Source organism: Ochotona princeps, chromosome 19 (assembly GCF_030435755.1).
Source record: "Ochotona princeps isolate mOchPri1 chromosome 19, mOchPri1.hap1, whole genome shotgun sequence".
NCBI classification, from domain to species: Eukaryota; Metazoa; Chordata; class Mammalia; order Lagomorpha; family Ochotonidae; genus Ochotona; species Ochotona princeps.
This window is the reverse complement of record NC_080850.1, coordinates 39,584,877-39,603,201: the sequence shown is the minus strand read 5'-3', so window position 1 is coordinate 39,603,201 and position 18,325 is coordinate 39,584,877. Positions and strand designations below refer to the sequence as shown.

Below are 18,325 nucleotides of genomic sequence, written 5' to 3'. Positions count from 1 at the left end.
TAACAGGTTTTTAAGTTAGAATCATATTTTAGAGCTTGTGCTGTGGCTCAGCTAGCTAATCCTCCAACTCTGTGGTACTGGCATCCCATATGGATACCGGTTCATGTCCCAGCTGCTCCACTTACTGTCCAGCTCTCTGCTTGTGGGAAAGCAGAAGGACGGTGCGGGTCCCAAGGACCTGGATGAATCTCCGGGCCCCTGGTTTTGGGTTGGCTGAGCTCCAGCCATTGTGACTATTTGGGGAGTGGGCCTGTCTGTACATCTGCCTTTCAAATAAAAATCAAATCCTTACTAATTGAAAAGCAAAAATAAAGATATTTCATAATAGTTCATGTAATTTCTGTTTATTCTGCCATTTTGGCAGGATTTGTTAGAACACAAGCATCACCTTTTTGGGATACCATTATTTGCTATTTCTTGCAGTTTGTGACTTTTCTGTTTTGTTTTTTTCTGTGATAGTCGTGTTACCTGCAAATGGACATACTTGAAGTAACTGAAATTATGTTAACCAATTTTTGTTACTTTAAATGCATTACTAAGAAAATCGCTGGGGAATGGTCTTGGTATCTGCAGAGAAGGGTCTGTTAGTCGCATTAGGTTGAACTTAGGAAGGAGGAGATAATCTGGACACTGAGACTGAAGAAAGTGATTGTGAAGAATTCCTTTTGGTGGTTTCTTGGTGAGAACACGTTTACCTACTTGTGTGTTAACTGCTGTGCTTATTTGATGAATCTGCTTTATGAACTCTAACTTCTTATCTTTTCATTCTTTGTTTCTTAAGGCGGAGCATATTATTTAATATCCAGAAGTCTAGGACCGGAGTTTGGTGGTGCAATTGGTCTGATCTTTGCTTTTGCAAATGCTGTTGCAGTTGCTATGTATGTGGTTGGATTTGCAGAAACTGTGGTGGAGTTGCTTAAGGTAATTCACCTTTCTTCAGTCCTTTGTTTCCCAAATCATTTTTGAAGGCCTGTGTGCCTTCTGATCCTGTGGGAGGGTAGGAAAGGCAATGGTGTGCTGACCACGAAGCATGTTCCCCAAGAAGCTTGGTGTGGAAGATAGGTACAAGGGCTGCAGAATGTCAGCTGCAGGTAACCGTAGCAGGCCTTGAGACGTGAAAGGCAGAGTTGGAGAAGCGTTTAACCTGTTGTGCAGGGTGGAGTGGAGTTTAGACATTAGTAGGTAGATAGGAAAGGCTGGGTGTGGAGGGAGAAAAGGAGAAGAAAAGCCTGAAAAGGTGGAGTATTGTGCAGTAAAGAAATGACATATTTCTAAGTCTTTAGAATACAAATGGCAATACATTTTTAGAGTAAAGGCAAGAAAAAGGCTCAAGTTGGGCAGAGTCTTGTTTGCAGTTAACTTTGGAGCTCACCTTGATTGGAATTTTGGCCATGATATAGCCAAGCACTGTAGAGAGAATAGACTTGAGGGAACAGAATGGAAAAGAAAGCCATTTAAGATGCGACAGCTGGCCCTGGCATGGTAGCCTAGTGGATAAAGTCCTCACCTTGCCAGTGCCGGAATCCTATATGGTGCTGTTTTGTGTTCCGGCTGCCCCACTTCCCTTCCTGCTCCCTGCTTGTGGCCTGGGAAAGCAGTTAAGGAAGGCCTAAGGCCTTGGGACCCTGCACCCGCATGGGAGACCTGAAACAAGCTCCTGGCTCCTGGCTTCAGATAGGATCATGTTAGCTCTGGCTGTTATTGCCACTTGGGGAGTGAACCAGTGGATGGACGATTTTTCTCTGTCTCTTCTTCTCTCTGCCAATCTGCCTTTCCAATATAAATAAATAAATTAAAAAAAAAAGTGGCAGCTGTTCTGGGAGAGGAAATGGAAGCTTATGTTTGGAAATGTGTGCAACAATGAGAAGTTTTCAGGAGGTTGAAATGTATGTACTTGATCATGCAGGCGTGTGGGAAGTCAGAGAAATTGTATTTAAAATGTAAACCCTAACTTCTGATGAGGGATTTGCTGTCACTGTGAGATTCCTGAGACACTGAGTGGAGCTAGCCAGAGGGTAGTTAACCATTGCGGTGGAGCGGAGAGCTTGTTTGAAGTCCCTGGGATATGTGTGGTTTAAGAAGGGTTACGAAATGAGAGGATCCTCAAGTGACACAGCTGCTGTTAGGCTGTAACTGCCCTTCCCCGCTGCCTGTGCAGGGACAGGTCTGTGAGGTAGCGCCTTGCACTCTTCAGGGCTCATACTCTTACCTCTTACATTGTCCCCATTGGAATGTCTTACTTGGCGTTCAACATTTAAGGCTTACTCTGAGTGATTGGTGATTAGAGTTTTTTTTTTTAACACCTTTATTTGCTTTAAAAACATGAGACTTCTTGTACAATAAAGCATAAGCATGTTTCATCTACAAAGTCAGAATATCTTCCTCATGGAACACGCAGGAAGAAAGGAAAAACACACACATGGCAAAGTAGTCACAGATTACCTCTAAAATAATTAAGACTTTCGGCCAGAAAAATTAATCTTTTGAAAACAGAAGTATAACAGTAACAAAAAGCCATATTTCACACCTGGTACTAACAGTAAACATTCATAGTACAAAATTATCTGTTAAAATCAAATTCCTATATATTGAAAGTATTAATATCATCAAAATATCCATCGTACTTAAAGCAATTTACAAGCTTATTGCAATCTCAAAATACCAAAGACATTTTTTTTCTCATATCTAGAACATTTTTTTAAACTATTTTTCGGATTGACATCATTTCATAACAGCCACATCAATCACAGCGTGAATAACAACAGCAACAACATCAACAACAAATTGTAGCACCTTGATTAAGAAATGTGCCACGGAGTAGGCAGCACATGCTTAACTAAAAGGAAACACAGAAGTCTCTTAGGAACTATGTTACCATTGCATACTCCATGGGCACTTGATGAACTCCACTAGAGAAAAGAAATTATTTGGAAGCAAACAAACCGACATAAAAACATCAAAACATCTGAGACACAGCCAAAACAGCCAACAGACGCTCAAAAAAACAGTATAGATTGGACTATTGGAGTTACCCTTTCCATGTTGGCTTCCTTATATGAGAGAGAATATATGGTATTTATTCTTTTGTGATTGACTCATTTCACTGAGCATAATGGTTTCTAGTTGGGATCACCTGGTTTTAAATAGAATAATATCGTTCTTCTTGACAGCCGAATAATATTCCATTGAGTAGATGTACCACAGTTTTTTTAGCCATTCTTCCTTAGAGGCACATCTGGTTTGTTTCCATGTCATTGCTATTGTAGATTGTGCTGCTGTAAATATAGGATTACAGATTCCCTTCTCATATGCAGATTATACTTCTGTTGGGTATATTCCTAAAAGCGGGATTGCTGGGTCATATGGCAGGTTTATTTGCAATTTTCCAAGCACTCTCCATATGGATTTCCACAATGATTGTACTAGCCTACACTCCCACCAGCAGTGAAGGAGGGTACCTTTCTCCCCACATCCACGCCAGCATGTGTTGTTTTTCGAATTCTGAATGTAGGCCAGTCTCACAGGAGTTAGGTGGTACCTCAAGGTGGTTTTCATTTGTATCTCTCTGATGGCTAGAGAGCCTGAGCATCTTTTCATATGTTTGTTAGCCATTTGAATCTGTTCTTTTGAGAAATGTCTGTTCATTTCCTTTGCCCATTTTATCAAAATGGCCATATTACCGAAAGCAATATATAGATTCAACGCAATCCCAATCAAAATCCCGGCAACATTCTTCTCAGAAATAGAAAAGATGATACAGAAGTTCATCTGGAATCACAAAAGACCACGAATAGCTAAAGCTGTCTTGAAAAATAGAAATCAAACCGTAGGAATCACAATTCCAGACCTCAAGACATACTATAGAGCAGTGGTTATCAAAACAGTCTGGTACTGGTACGGAAACAGAGAAGGAGATCAGTGGAACAGAATAGAAACACCAGAAGGGAATCCACACATGTATAGTCAACTGATCTTTGACAAGAAAACAGAAAACAATCCAGGTAAAAAACCTGGTCTATTCAATAAAAGCTGTTGGGACAACTGGATAGCAGCTTGCAGAATAAAGAAGCAGGACCCGCACCTGTCGCACTATACAAAAATCAGCTCTAATTGGCTCAAGGACCTAAACCTACACCCAGAAACCATTAAATTACTAAAGGAAAACATAGGAAGCACACTCCAAGATATAGGAACAGGGAAAGACTTTTTAGAAAAGACGCCTAAAGCAACGGCGATCAAATCCACAATGAACAAATGGGACTATATCAAACTAAAAAGTTTCTGTACAGCAAAGGAAACAATTAAAAAAGTGAAGAAGCAACCAACAGAATGGGAGAAAATTTTTGCATTCTATACAAGTGACAGGGGACTAATATCTAGGATCTACAAAGAGCTTCAGAAACCCAGGGATGGTGATTAGAGTTGAAGAGTGTTGTTATCTTGTGGAAAATCTAAATTTAGCTCTGGATTTGAAAAATTATTTGAAAATACAATTGTATGTAACATGTTGAACTATATATATATATATATATATAGCTTTAGTGTCATGGTTCATGATTCTAAAAACAACAGTAGATTCATGTTTTTCTACTACCTCCCTCTGCAAATAGTTTTGAGGTACAGCTCTCCAAATGTTACAGTATGTCAGATTACAGAGATACCCCACTAATTTTTTGAAGATATATAATTAATATATGTGGAATCAAATGGAATCCATCCAACTTTTAATTTAAGAAGACATAAAAAATGACCTTTGATACTGTATTGGTTAAATAGTAACACTTCCTATGTGTTTGATCAGCAAGATCTTTAAATCTGGGTCTTTCTCTATTTAATTTTTATGGTAAGCTTGTTTGTGTTAATATCAAGCTTTTTTTCTACCCTTATATTTGACCTCTTTGAATAGATTTTTTTGGAAAGAGCATTCAGGATTTTTTTAGAAGAAGCAACTTCAGGATTATAACACTCTGTGTACTTTTTTCAGTTGCATTGTGATATACTCATTGTAAGGTATTCAGAAAAGAAAACCTAAGTAATTTGAATGTTTTGTGCCTTTATTGTGTTGCTGAGAAGAGGTAATTCATATGTTTTTCCTAGATTGATTAGAATTTTGCAGTCTTTAATTTTGATCCAAGTGAGAGCATTAAATAGACCTGATATGATAGCACCAATAATGTGGTGAATAGAATGGGACTAGTACATAGTTTCGAACAATAATGCAAAGTTATGTTCACCTTTCTTCATTGTTCAACGTGACAGCATGGGTTTATAGCACAATGAACACAACTTATGTCTCTGTTGTTCAACTTGTAGCAGAGTTCTAACTGTTATGGCTTAGTCACAGTGTAGTGTTTTGACTTCTTTAAAGCTTTTTCTTTTTATTATTTGAGTCTGTGCCAATCACAATAGTAACAGCACCCACACATCAACTATCAATAATTTAATCAGATGTCATTAGATGTTGAAGTTCCCTTTAATAGTAATTAATACCTTTGCCTTAGATTTTCCATTTATTTATGAAGTATTTATTCATGTGCCTGTGATATTTAATGATTTGAAGAATGTATGTTAAGTAATATTAGTCCTTATTTGTAATTTTCTGTTTTAGGAACATTCCCTACTTATGATAGATGACATCAATGATATCCGAATTATTGGAGCCATTACAGTGGTGATTCTTTTGGGTATCTCAGTAGCTGGAATGGAATGGGAGTCAAAAGTAAGTCCTGGTAGGGACACATGTGGATAAATTGGGAAATTGGAGAGCTTTTGTTTTGGGAACATGCTGAGCTATGGTAGTATTTCTGATTGCAGTGGTATCTAATAGGCTACTTTCAAGAGTGGTTTTTGTATAATAAGTTATATGCTATTTGATAAGGAGGAATATATGGGGTTTACAGTAAGTCTAGGATACAGTTGAAGTAATACTTTTAAAATATTGAACTTTTTATTTCACACCCAATCTCGTTTTGTGTTATGTAGAAATGCTCAGGTCAGTAATGTTGTTTGGTGGCTACAATGAAGTGTTTGGCTTCCCATTTTGCCTAAAAGTTAGTATTAAAGCAGCCATGAGGCAGTAACTGAAATGTTAGAGAGCTGTTGCTGCTCTTTGCAGCTGAGGTCTCCAGAGGCAGCATGGTGCTGCTCCTTCTGGAAAGAGGATGGTGAAGTCACATGTTAAACGGCAGAACAGCCAGGAATGATCTGTGTCTCAGAGTGTGCCTAGATCGCAGCACAGCTATGCTGTCCATTGTAATGAGTATCCCCAAGGAACGTACTGTTTATCATATTTGCTAAACCGAAAATTAGCAAAGTTTGAAAGATTATTTTGTTGAAGTTATACTTGTAAACAGTTAAATCTTTGTTTTTGATAAACTGACCTTATTGACAGATCATAGGACATGACTGACATGTTAGTTGTTCCTACAGATGATACCTGCTGTCCTGAGTGGTCAGTTTTGCTGGGGAGGGGAGATACTGGTTCTAATCAACTCACCTTTTCTTAGTCCCATTGGTCCCACTTCCATCTCAGCATTTTCCTTCCTTAAGTAGTCAAACACTGGCACTGCATTTGTGGCGTATACATTCTTCATGTCAAGACTGTAGGGTGGATGTTTGGTGCAGCCTTACACTGCTTGGGACACAACCTACTATAGAAGAATACCTGGGTTCGATTCCCATCTGTGCTTGTAACTGCATTCTTGTTACTGCACACTGTGGGTCCCTGCCACCCACATGGGAGACCCACCCTTGAGTTCTGGGCTCTGGCTTTTGCTGGCCCAGCCTTGGCTTTTGTGAGCATTTAAGGAGTGAACCAGCCGAAGGGAAACGGTCTCTTGTCAGTCTTCCTCTCTGTCTTTCCAGTAAAGATAGGTATTTTTAAAATCCATCACAGTAAACAAAAATATGGCAGTGGTAAAGAGAAGGAGTCAGAAAAGAAGGGTACACAGTGCAAAGCCTGCAGTGTTTTGGAACTGGGAGATTTCTGGTTTACAGGAGGGCCTGCACGCGTACAACTCACTTCAGATAGATGTAATAATCTGGATTTTTGCTGTCTGGTTTTCTCTAGTATATTGTCCTAAGACAGTTTTTTTTAAAGAACAGTTAGTTTTACATAAATTGAGTTCTTCCTTTGTACTTGACACTCTTTAAGGCACTGGCAAAAGACATAAATCCTTTTCCTTGTGGAATTAGTGAAATGAAATCAAAGGATAGACACAAGATGTTTGACTTTGATGTTCAATGTTTGAATTGCAGGCTCAGATTGTTCTTTTGGTGATTCTACTTCTTGCTATTGCTGACTTCGTCATAGGAACGTTTATCTCACTGGAGAGCAAGAAACCCAAAGGTTTCTTTGGCTATCAAAGTAAGTCAAAAGTATGGAATAATTTTTGAGGGTGGTACGTACAACTTCCTGTTTATTAGATTCAGTGAGTATGTTTTAGGTATTTTGCAGTGTAATTGAGTTTGCTCCCATGATTCACACTAATTTGCCAGTTGATTTAATTTTACCCACTTTATACTACACAGCTGGAAAATATATTTCTTCATGAAACTGTAATTCAAGTTCTCCCATAACTTTTATTTTTCTTTTGTGTAACTTGGCATTTTGTGTATGTTTTCTACTAGTGAAATTGATTATAGCTTGTTAGTCTCTGAAGATTCTGTGCCTTTCCGCGATCTGTGCAAAGATTTAACACAGAAATCCATGAGCTTTACTTGAAAAAAATAAATGTGCTGGGAAGCCTAGCAGTGTAGTTGGCTTGGCCTCTGGTGTCAACCACTCGCCTTGTTGCTGACATGGCAGCCTGTAAGTGTGCTGAGGAGCGGACTGCAGTTAGGAAGGACTCTGTAATTTTTAGAATTGTACATTTTTGAAATTTACTTGGGTCATTTATTTCCAAAAAATGCTAAAAATTATACTTATTTGTTGCAACTAAAGATATCCTCAGTAATAAGAGATTTTCTGCTTAGAACTTTGGTTAGTTTTAACATATTTGCAAATTCCCGATAACTCACATTTTAAATATACTTATTCATTCAACATCTCTGACAACTTACAAAAGAATTAAGTTTGGTAATGTGCTAATACTTGCATACAAGTAGCTCTCACCATAGTGAGTGTGCCTTGTCTTAGAGGATTCGCACTGCTTGGCCCTCCTCTCATTCATAGTAAGGTATTGTCAGGAGTACGCAGAGTGTGTGCATCATGGCATACTCATTTCTCTTTTCTGTCTTCTTCCTGGTGTGGGATGTTTTTCTTCCAAGACTCATGCCCCTGCTGTAGTCTGGATCTTACTGTTACTTTCTCAAAGGCAACCTCTTTGTCAGCTTCACAACTTTGGCCTCTGTTATAAATTTACTTCAGTGATCCCCATTTTTAAACACACCACCTTTTGATGTTTATTCTCCTCTAACTAGCACCTTCTTTTTCTGTTCTGACAGACCGTTAATTAAATCTTCATCTCCTGTGTAAATCTTGTTATTAAAAGAAAGTCAAAGCTGCAGAAAACATAAGCGAAGCGTACAGTCGATCCTTTCACCTTTCACTTCAGTTGATTGGTTCTGCTTCTTAGTACGACTGTCTCATTTTGGGAGAAGCTGTAGAAACCATGACTTCTTAACCTCTGAGTACTTCAGCTTTACATCTCTGCTGAGGAAGAGAGTAGTTCAGGAAATGGAACATGAGCAAAAAGTGATGGCTAACTTAAGATTTTTAGAGCAACTTTCATTTATCTAGCATCTAGAATAAATGTATTGCATTCACTTGTCATGTCTTCAATTTCCTTTTAAGTTTTTTTATGATTGTTTACTGATCTTCAGTCATCTTTTTTTCTTTTAAATATTTATTTATTTTTATTGGAAAGGCAGATACATAGAGAGGAGAGACAGAGAGGAAGGTCTTCCTCTTGATGTTTCACTCCCCAGGCGGCTGCAATGGCCAAAGTTCAGCCAATCAAGCCGGGAACCAGGAGCTTCTGCCTGATCTTCTACATGGGTGCAGGATCCCAAGGCTTTGGGTTGTCCTCCACTGCTTTTCCAGGATACAGTAGGAAGCTGGATGGGAAGTGGAGCTGTCAGTGTTAGGACTGGCACCCATATGGGATCCCGGCGCATTTAAGGTGAGGACTTTAGCTGCTAGGCCATCATGCTAAGCTGCCCCCTCTCCCTCCCTTTTTAAAATAGATTTATTTAGTTGTATTAGAAAGATTTACAGAGAGAAGGAGTGGCAGAGAGAAAGATCTTTCATCCACTTGTTCACTGCACAAGTTTCCACAACAACCGGAGCTGAGCTGATCCAAAGCCAGGAGCCAGGAGCTTCTGCCTGGTCTTTCATGCGGGTGCAGGGTGCCAAACTTTGGGCCATCCATCAGGACACAGTTACAGAGCTGGATGGGAAGTGGAGCAGTTGGGCTATGAACCGGCACCCATATGAGATCCCAGTGTGTGCAAGGTGAGAACTTTAGCTGTTAGGCTACCGTGTCAGGCCCCAGTCTGCTTTAAGACTTCTCCTTCAGGAGCATAGGGCATTTGTGTGTGCTTTAAAGCAAATTTACCTAGTAGAAAGGTGTAGTGAATGAGAAGGAGCGACAGATGGGGAGACAGAGTCAAGCCGCAGCTTCCTTCCCTTGGTTCCCTCCCTAGATGGCTGAAATAACTAGGAATGGTAGGCTAAACCCAGGAGCCACTAACTCCATCCTGTTCTAGAATTGTCATCTGCCTCCTCTCAAGCACATTAGTAAGGAAGCAGAGGAGTGGGGAATGGAATCTGCATGCCCATTATTAGGGTTGTGGATATCACCAAGTGGTCTATTGTAATCCAAAAATTGGGTGCACCACGTCTGTCCCTCCCACCACCCTTTCCCCCCCAACCCCCACCGCCGCTCCCATTTGTGGTTTTGAATTTTTTTTTTCCATCTTTCCTAATGTTGTAGGAATACCAAATACATGGTTGTATTTGCAGGGCATCAAGTTAAGAAATGCACATGTCATTTCTCTGTTGTTGATTGTGTTAGTTTCTACACTTGGTCAAAGTGATACGGTGAAGCTTGTCCGTGAGGCTGTTCGCTTGGTAACCAGTGTTCTGGTAAAGGGTGTTCTGAGATGTGCCTCGCCGCATCCCTGTCTGACTTGAACCAAATGATTTTGTTATTAACACCTCTCATCTGGCTTTTGTCTGTTTCTTGGTTGCAGTCATACATTACATGGTCTAGGCCACATATGCAGTTTCTTTGTCCTCTGCCTCAGCATTTCTGCTCAGATGTTCCCCTGACTTGAGAACCTACCAGAACAGCACATTTCTGCCCCTTAGCCTGCTGTCAGGTCCCGGCAGACAAAGGCGGTCAACCACTGCTTTGATGTCTGGCTTTGGGCGTCTCCGGGTTTCTGGATCTAGGTGCCCCTCTGAATGTGTCATCTTTGAATAGTGAGTGTAGCCTCCTGTCTCTAGATTGCACAGCTTCAGGTATCTCCTGTGAGCTATCCCTGCTTCCATGTTGACCCCATGTTAACCACACGACATTGATTACAGTGTTCCATCTGTGTTTCTGAACCCACCTTGGCTTTCATTTTATTTGGCATAAAATTACATGTGTGCATGATTTCGTATGATCTGAGCCCTGCTCATCTTTCCTGTCTCCTTTCCCTCCTCACTTTGCTTGAGTTCTGCATATACTGTGTGCTTACTCACTACGCTCTTTTCCCCTTGTCTTCATGTGACCTACTGACTCTTGCTCAGTAGAAAGCCTAAGTATTTTGTCTCCAAAGTTTCATCCCTTTATCTTTCCAAATTCACATTGAATTATATTCTCTCTTTCTCGGCTGCCACACCTGCTTTCATTTGAGACTGAAGTTCTGTGATGGCAGGAACCCTGCCAGCTTCATTGGATTGCGTGTCTAAACACTTGGGGCTCATTGATATCTCTAGTACGGACTGGCATGTAATATATACACAGGTATTGAAAAGATAGGAGTGCCTTGTTTTAATGTCAGTGCCTGCCTTTCGGAATCATTGAAAGTATTACAAAGTTTTCATCATTATTGAATAAAACACCGTTGGGGAAACTTTCCTAAAATTGCCTTGCAAGCTGATGAAAAGTCTCAGCAATCAGCTAACTTACTGTGTGGAAATGAAGAGATCTGTAGGAGGGTAATGTAGATTCTTAGGAAGAAAATGGCTCCAGATTAGCATGTTTCTCATTTTCCTTCCTCCTTTGTAGTTCTTTGTTCTCTGGTGTTGAGGGGCTTCCTTCTACTTGGCTTTACATTTGCATTAGTGAACAAAAGACATGGACCCACATCATCATTTTGCTGCAAACCCTGTGCAAGAAAAGGGAAGCACTAAAACTCCAGTTAGGAACTTGAGAAGTAACCCCATTACACTTGACCTGCATGTTGGGGTTCCATCGGCTGTCCTTCATTTGACAGAACTGTTTTGGTTTCCACAGCTGAAATATTTAATGAGAACTTTGGACCTGATTTTCGCGACGAGGAGACTTTCTTTTCTGTGTTTGCCATCTTTTTTCCTGCTGCAACTGGCATTCTGGCAGGAGCAAACATCTCAGGTGATCTAGCGGTAAGTGTCGCAAAGAGGTGTATTATTTGTATATTTACAAGTGGTATACACATATTCATTTTCAAAGATAGAAATAAAAAAATCTTCTTGTCTTCTAGGATCCTCAGTCAGCCATACCCAAAGGAACACTCTTAGCCATTTTAATTACTACGGTGGTTTACATAGGAATTGCAGTATCTGTAGGTAAATAGCCTTACATTTCTTTGTTTCACAAATTTTATAATTTCTATACTATGTTAATTTTTTAACTTTTAAATTCGGAAGTACTTCAATAAATACAGGAGTGACCTATTGTAATTCAAAAATTGAACTAGTAGTGCCTTTTATAGGAATTACCTAAACTTCTAAATGCTTTATTGTTTTTTTCTCTAGGAATTTTACTGCATAATAATAAATTAGAAAATTAAATCGATAACTCTTAAATTTCACTGAGATGTATTTACAAAAAAACAGTCATCTAAGACAGTGAATGTTTTAATAGAATTCTATTTTTATGTGTGGTGATTATATCTTCATGTAGTAAAATTATCAAAACCATTAAGATTGCCAGTGCTTTCTAAATTTTAATATAATAGTATAAAAACACTGCTTTTGAAGAACCAAAATAAATTAAGTTGAATAACAATTTCACTGTAATTTTACTAAAAGATGAAAATTATTTTAAAATTATTAGATGTTGGGTGTTTTTAAATAATGCAGGAAATCTTGAAAACTATTTTATAGTTTTCATGAGGAAATGGAAACAGTGATTTTTCTACCAAAGACAGTGACATTTAATTTTTTTTTTCGATGGCAAAGAGTGTTATGTTTTCTTTAAATAAGATTCTTAAAGAGCTGTTTACTCCATATTACAGTGTTTTGGTTTACTGAAACTTTCTAATTTATGAAAACAGTGTTAGTAAATTTCATTACTGTTAATTTATATACAGTTTCCTGTGATATTTTATACTTCCAAACCGTATTGTATCCCTAGAACATGTTCTTGAAATATAAGCATTGCTTTAACTGCGTAAACTAAAAACCGGGTTTTACAATAATTTTTTTTCTGTTTGTGTTTTTCTCTTGATTGATGCATTTATTTGAAAGGCAGAGTTGCAGTGAGAGAGGGAGGGAGAGTGAGGAAGACATCTTTTATCCGCCAGTTCACTCACCAAATGGTTGGGTAAGGCCAGTACTGGTAGCCTGGATCTTCTTTCAGCTCTCCCATGAAGCTGGCAGGAACCCAAGCACTTCGGCCATGTCCCACTACTTTTTCCAGGCATGTTAGTGGGAAGCTAGATCAGAAGTAGAACAGCTCGGCCTGGCATGGTAGCCTGGTAGCTGAAGGCCTCACCTTGAATGCACTGGCATCCCATATGGGCGCCGATTCTAATCCCAGCAGCCCCGCTTCCTATCCAGCTCCCTGCTTGTGGCCTGGGAAGGCGATCAAGGATGGCCCAAAACCTTGGGACCCTGCACCTGCGTGGGAGACCCAGAAGAGGCTCCTGTCTTCAGATTGGCACAGCTCCGGCCGCTGCGGTCACCTGGGGAGTAAATCATGGGGAGGAAGATCTTCCTCTCTGTCTCTCCTCTCTGTATATCTGACTTTGAAATAAAAATAAAATAAACCTTAAAAAAAAAAAAAAAAAAAAGGAGTAGTAAAGCAGCTCGATCCAAACGGGTGCTCATGGGATACCAGCATTGCAGATGATCGCCCAAGGCACTGTGCCGTACTGCCAGCTCCTGTAGTTGAATTTTATAATGATACTACAAAATTAAATTTTAACTTGATGTCAGCCCAAAGAATAACAAAATCTGGTTTCCTAGACTATGTATCCAACACTCTAAAATTGCTGGTGGAGTAGTACAAGAAGCCACTGTCTCTTACTTGTATTAGTAGCCAGGCCAGTAAACAGCCTTTCGCTAGTGCCTGTAATGGTTTTAGTGTGGGGTCTCCTGCCAGCAGAGCTACAGGAATGAAGTATCAGTGTATGGACCATTTGGAAGAAGCTGCCTCAGAACTGGAGGGAAGCCCCTGCGTTGCGCTGTCTCCCCTTCCCCCAGAGCCATCAATACACTTGGCTCTGAGACATGCATGTGGAAATTGAAGAATTGAGAAGTGTGCAGCTTTTTATTGTGGTATTTTTTAAAACCAATTATTTTACCTCTAAATGTTTGCTGTAAACCTGTCATTTTTACCTCATGGATGATAAAATTATGTTTCCAAAGTATTTCAGAAAAAAAGTATTTCAGAAAAATAGTCCAAGGAAATGTCTTTACTGTTAGTTATATATGAACATTATTACAAATAATGAAATACTCATTTTAATATGCCAGCTTGCCTTTTTTCACACAAAGGTAGACAGCATTTCTGATGGACACCTGGTAGCTATCACTCAACCTCAAGAAAAAGTTGATGGAAGGTATTAACTACTTCCTGGTTACCTTTTGCTCCCTACTCAATGGCTCTCCCCAGTGGGTGCTTGTAGGCACCTCTCAGAGACCCTCTGTTTTCTAAGGTTTGGGTATACAGTACATTTAATCAATTTCTTCCTCACAGAATAACCATCTAAAGTCTAATTTGACCACATCGGCAGTGTAAAACGTTTGGTATATAGGAAAACATTTCTCCTTGTTTGTTAGCACAGTCTTACTTTGGTTAAGTATGTCTTAAGTGAATCAAACAGTTGCACTCATTAACCACTTTCCACAATTGTCTTTTTGAGGACTTTGTTTGTGCAAATACTGTTTTTTAAAGAAGGTTCAGTTGCATTACTTAAATACTGGGGAGCACTGTGCTTTGTGCATCCCATTAGAGGTGCCGTGACTGCACGCAGGCCAGCAGTACCTGGCTTCCCTTTGGAGTAGTAGGTCAAGGTGGTGTTGTGAGAGTGGAGAGCCGGTAGTGCTTGGCTTCCTTGGGGCGTTTGTCTAGTTCTCACTGCTTGTGCATGTCAAGCTTCATGCTTCTCTCTGCTGCTTGTGCCTCAGGTTCTTGCGTTGTTCGGGATGCCACTGGGAATGCTAATGACACTATTGTGACAGAGTTCACAAACTGTACCTCTGCCGCCTGCAAACTAAACTTTGACTTTTCATCTTGTGAAGAAAAAGATGGTGTGTGTGCCTACGGCCTCATGAACAACTTCCAGGTGAGCATCCTGTTGATGTAACATGGGCACTCCATCCGGAGGCCTCACTGCCATCAGATATCAGATGTGACCATTTAGAGGAAAGCCATCAATCTTACTTGTATTCAAAAATCTACAAAGCTCTTAATGCAAACCGGTATATATGAAAGGGTGGGGTCGGGGCTGCTCGAAGAACAGAGGACTTTCAGGGTTGCACCGGGTAGCAGTGTAACGTGTCTTTAGCGTGCATGCAGGTGGAACACAGTGGGCAACTTCAGAAAGCAACAATGGTTAGTTAGTTAGTCCTTTGGATTCTTCTTTTCATTTCCTGATTTTGGTGGCTGTTCTTTCACTCATGCTACATGCTCTTTTTTCCCCCCTTTCTTAAAGTTTTGTTTCTATTTATTTAAAAAAACAGTTACAGAGAAAGGGAAAGGTCTTCATCTGCATGGTTCACTCCACAAATGGCTGCAATAACCAGAGCTGAACTGGTCAGAAGCAGGAACCTGGAGCTTCTTCCAGGTCTCCCACATGAGCGTAGGGGCCAAGGACTTATGCCACCCTCTGCTGCTTTCCCAGGCACATTAGCAAGGAACTGAATCAGTAACGGAGCAGCAGGGCCTTGAAACAGTGCCTGTGGACTGCCAGTACCACAGGCAGAGGCTTAACATGCTATGCCATGGCACTGGCTCCCATGCCGTGCATTCTGGATTACTACAGTTGTGTGTAAGTTCTGAAGTCCAGTAACATAATTACTCTCACTGTCCTTTTCCAAAATTGGTTTAGGAATTTGAGTTGCTTTGCTTTTCATACGGAATTTTAGAATAATCCCTATGTATTTACCGAAAGTCTTGCTGAGATTTTCATAGGAATTCTTTACCTTTGTGCAGCAATTTGAAGAGAATTGATGTGGTTAGTATTGTGTTCCATTTATATCCTTGACATTATTTGTCCATGTGTGTAGTTTTAGCATGAGTTCTTTAAGTATTTTGCTAATTGGGCCTGGCACAGTAGTCCAGCGGCTAAAGTCTTCATCTTGCATGCACTCGGACCCAATATTGTTGATGACTTACATCCCAGCTGTTCCACTTCCCGTCCAGCTTCCTGCTTGTGGCTTGGGAAAGCAGGGAAGGATTGACCAAAGCCTTGGGACTCTGCACCTATGCTGGAGACCCGGAAAAGGCTCCTGGCTCCTGGTTTTGGATCAGCTCAGCTCCAGCTGTTGCACCCACTTGGGAGTAAACCAGCAGATGGAAGATCTTCCTCTGTGCATCGTCACTTTCTGAATCTGACTTTACAAGAAAAATTAACAATTAAGCAAAGCAAAATTTTGCTAATTATATTGAAGTGTTCCATTGAGTTTAGTTTTTTTATTTATTGAATTAAGCAATTCTGCACAATTGCCTTGTGTATAAAAAACCTATTAAAAAACTGATGATGTTACTCAGTTGAATGTGACCAGACAAGTTATACAATAGTACTAAACCAGCATTTAACTTAGAATTTAATTCTGAGTGATATTTAAAAGTAGGTGAGCTTTAAAACTTTATGAGGTACTTAAAGCTGAATGTTACTTGTCAAGTATTTGGAGACTATTCATTCTTTTGCTCATTAGCTTTATTAAAGTATGAAATTGAAATTTATGGGATTTTAAAAGTTCAGAAGAGATTTTATACAAAAGTTAATTTGAAACTAAGGTCTAGGAGGACAGAAACAAGCATTCAGATTAAAGAAAATACGGATAGTTCTACAGAATGTGGAAATCCATGGACTGTAAATGAAAAAAGTTGCTTCCTAACTTTTCGAATTTTTAAAAAGATTTATTAATTTTTATTTCAAAGTCAAATATACAATGTTATAAATGGTTGAAAATATTATGTTGGGGCTTTTAATTGATTGGTATGATACTCTGCTGGCTCTACCTTCAGACCAGAGATGGTCTCACCAAGAAACCATTGAACTTACCAGGACAATAAGATGCTGGACTTTATGCTTGGTAAATACCTCCAATGAAAGAATGTCAACTGAATTTGAACTGTGGAAATGCAACAAGGTGGAGCAATCCACCGTGGGGGGAGGGTGTGGGGAGGGGTGGAGGGAATCCCAGTGCATAAAAAATGTATCACATAATGCAATGTAATTAATTTTAAAAAAATGAAATGCAATAAAAATGAATGTTAAAAAAAAAAAACAAAGTCAAATATACAGAGAGGAGGAGAGACAGGAAGATCTTCCTCCCCATGACTCACTCCCCAGGTGACCACAGCGGCCAGAACTGAGCTGATCCGAAGCTGGGATCCAGGAGCTTCTTCCGGGTCTCCCACGCAGGTGCAGGGTCCCAAGGGGACATCCTCAACTGGTTTCCCAGGCCACAGGCAGGGAGCTGGATGGGAAGCGGGGCTGCTGAGATTTGAATCGGCACCCATATGGGATGCCGGTGCGTTCAAGGTGAGAACTTTAGCTGCTAGGCCACCAACCTGAAACCAACTTTACGAATGTTAAAAAAACATAATGTAGAATTTTATGTAACATTCTCCAATTTTATACGAATATAGTTGAATCATTTTTATTCAGAAGCCAGTATGTATTATACAAAATATATAAATTTTACATTAAAGAGTTTTCATTTAAATTCTTGCTGGCGTTACTGGATTTGTTTTCTGTTGGTAGTTTTCAAGCAGTTGACTGCACGTTCAATAACTTTCAGTATTGTGCCCAGTTATGTAATACAAGTTTGTGTTGTATAGTCACAAGACTCAGCAGAATGGCAGGAATGAAAGACAGCATTCAACTCCAGCTAATGATTCAGGCGCTTCTGATAGTGATACTGTGTAGGAAAGGCACCAACATCAGTCTCTGCCCAGTGACTGAAAGTGCTAGTCAGATTTCTGTGTTGTTGCTTTCAGATCCGTGCCTAGTATGGGGCTGCTTCAGCAAAGAGGAGTTTGGTATAAATAAATATGATTTTCTAGGTTTAAATAAGTGATTTTTTAAATTTCTTATAAACAATACAAAATGTGGGGAATCTTATAAAAGTAAAAATGACAAGTACAGTACTTGTTTTTGCTTCAGAAATTTCACATCAGTGAAATAGCTAAACATATGTCCTATATTCACATTCCTCTATTAGTCCTAATAATTGGCTTTATTTCCAAATAGGGTTGCACATGGCATTTAGCTATGTCAGCTTAAAATCCTTCAAAGGAATTTCTAGTCTTTCTCTGTGACATATTGAACAGTCCAGTTATTATGCACAGTACTCCTTAGAAAATTTTGAGCATGTGTGCAAAGACACTGTCCCTCATGTACATATTGCTGGGCACCAGTTATCCATCATGTGAACTGATTTATAACTGCCTCACAACATTTACAGGCAACTTGTGGACGCCATGTTCTGTCCTTTGGCTCAAATAGTTCCTGTGCAGGGCCTGGTGCCATGGCCTAGCAGCTAAAGTCCTCACGCGCCTGGGATCCCATATGGGCGCTGGTTCTCGTCCCGGCTGCTGCACTTCCCATCCAGCTCCCTGCTTGTGGCCTGGGAAAGCAGTCGAGGACGGCCCAAAACTTTGGGCCCCTGTACCTGTGTGGGAGACCCAGAAGAGGTTCCTGGTTCCCAGCTTCGGATCAGCACAGCACTGGCCGT

The 18,325-nt window shown here is 39.9% G+C and overlaps 1 protein-coding gene across 1 annotated transcript in view; it reads left to right on the top strand.

The window, feature by feature from the left end:
- SLC12A2 (solute carrier family 12 member 2) overlaps positions 1–18,325 on the top strand; it is an 85,847-nt gene that overhangs the window by 25,528 nt on the left and 41,994 nt on the right. Inside the window, exons 5-10 of the mRNA XM_058677330.1 lie at positions 782–921; positions 5,609–5,719; positions 7,258–7,366; positions 11,448–11,575; positions 11,674–11,758; positions 14,546–14,703. Coding sequence (XP_058533313.1) covers positions 782–921; positions 5,609–5,719; positions 7,258–7,366; positions 11,448–11,575; positions 11,674–11,758; positions 14,546–14,703 — 731 coding nt within the window. The remainder of the gene's footprint in view (positions 1–781; positions 922–5,608; positions 5,720–7,257; positions 7,367–11,447; positions 11,576–11,673; positions 11,759–14,545; positions 14,704–18,325) is intronic.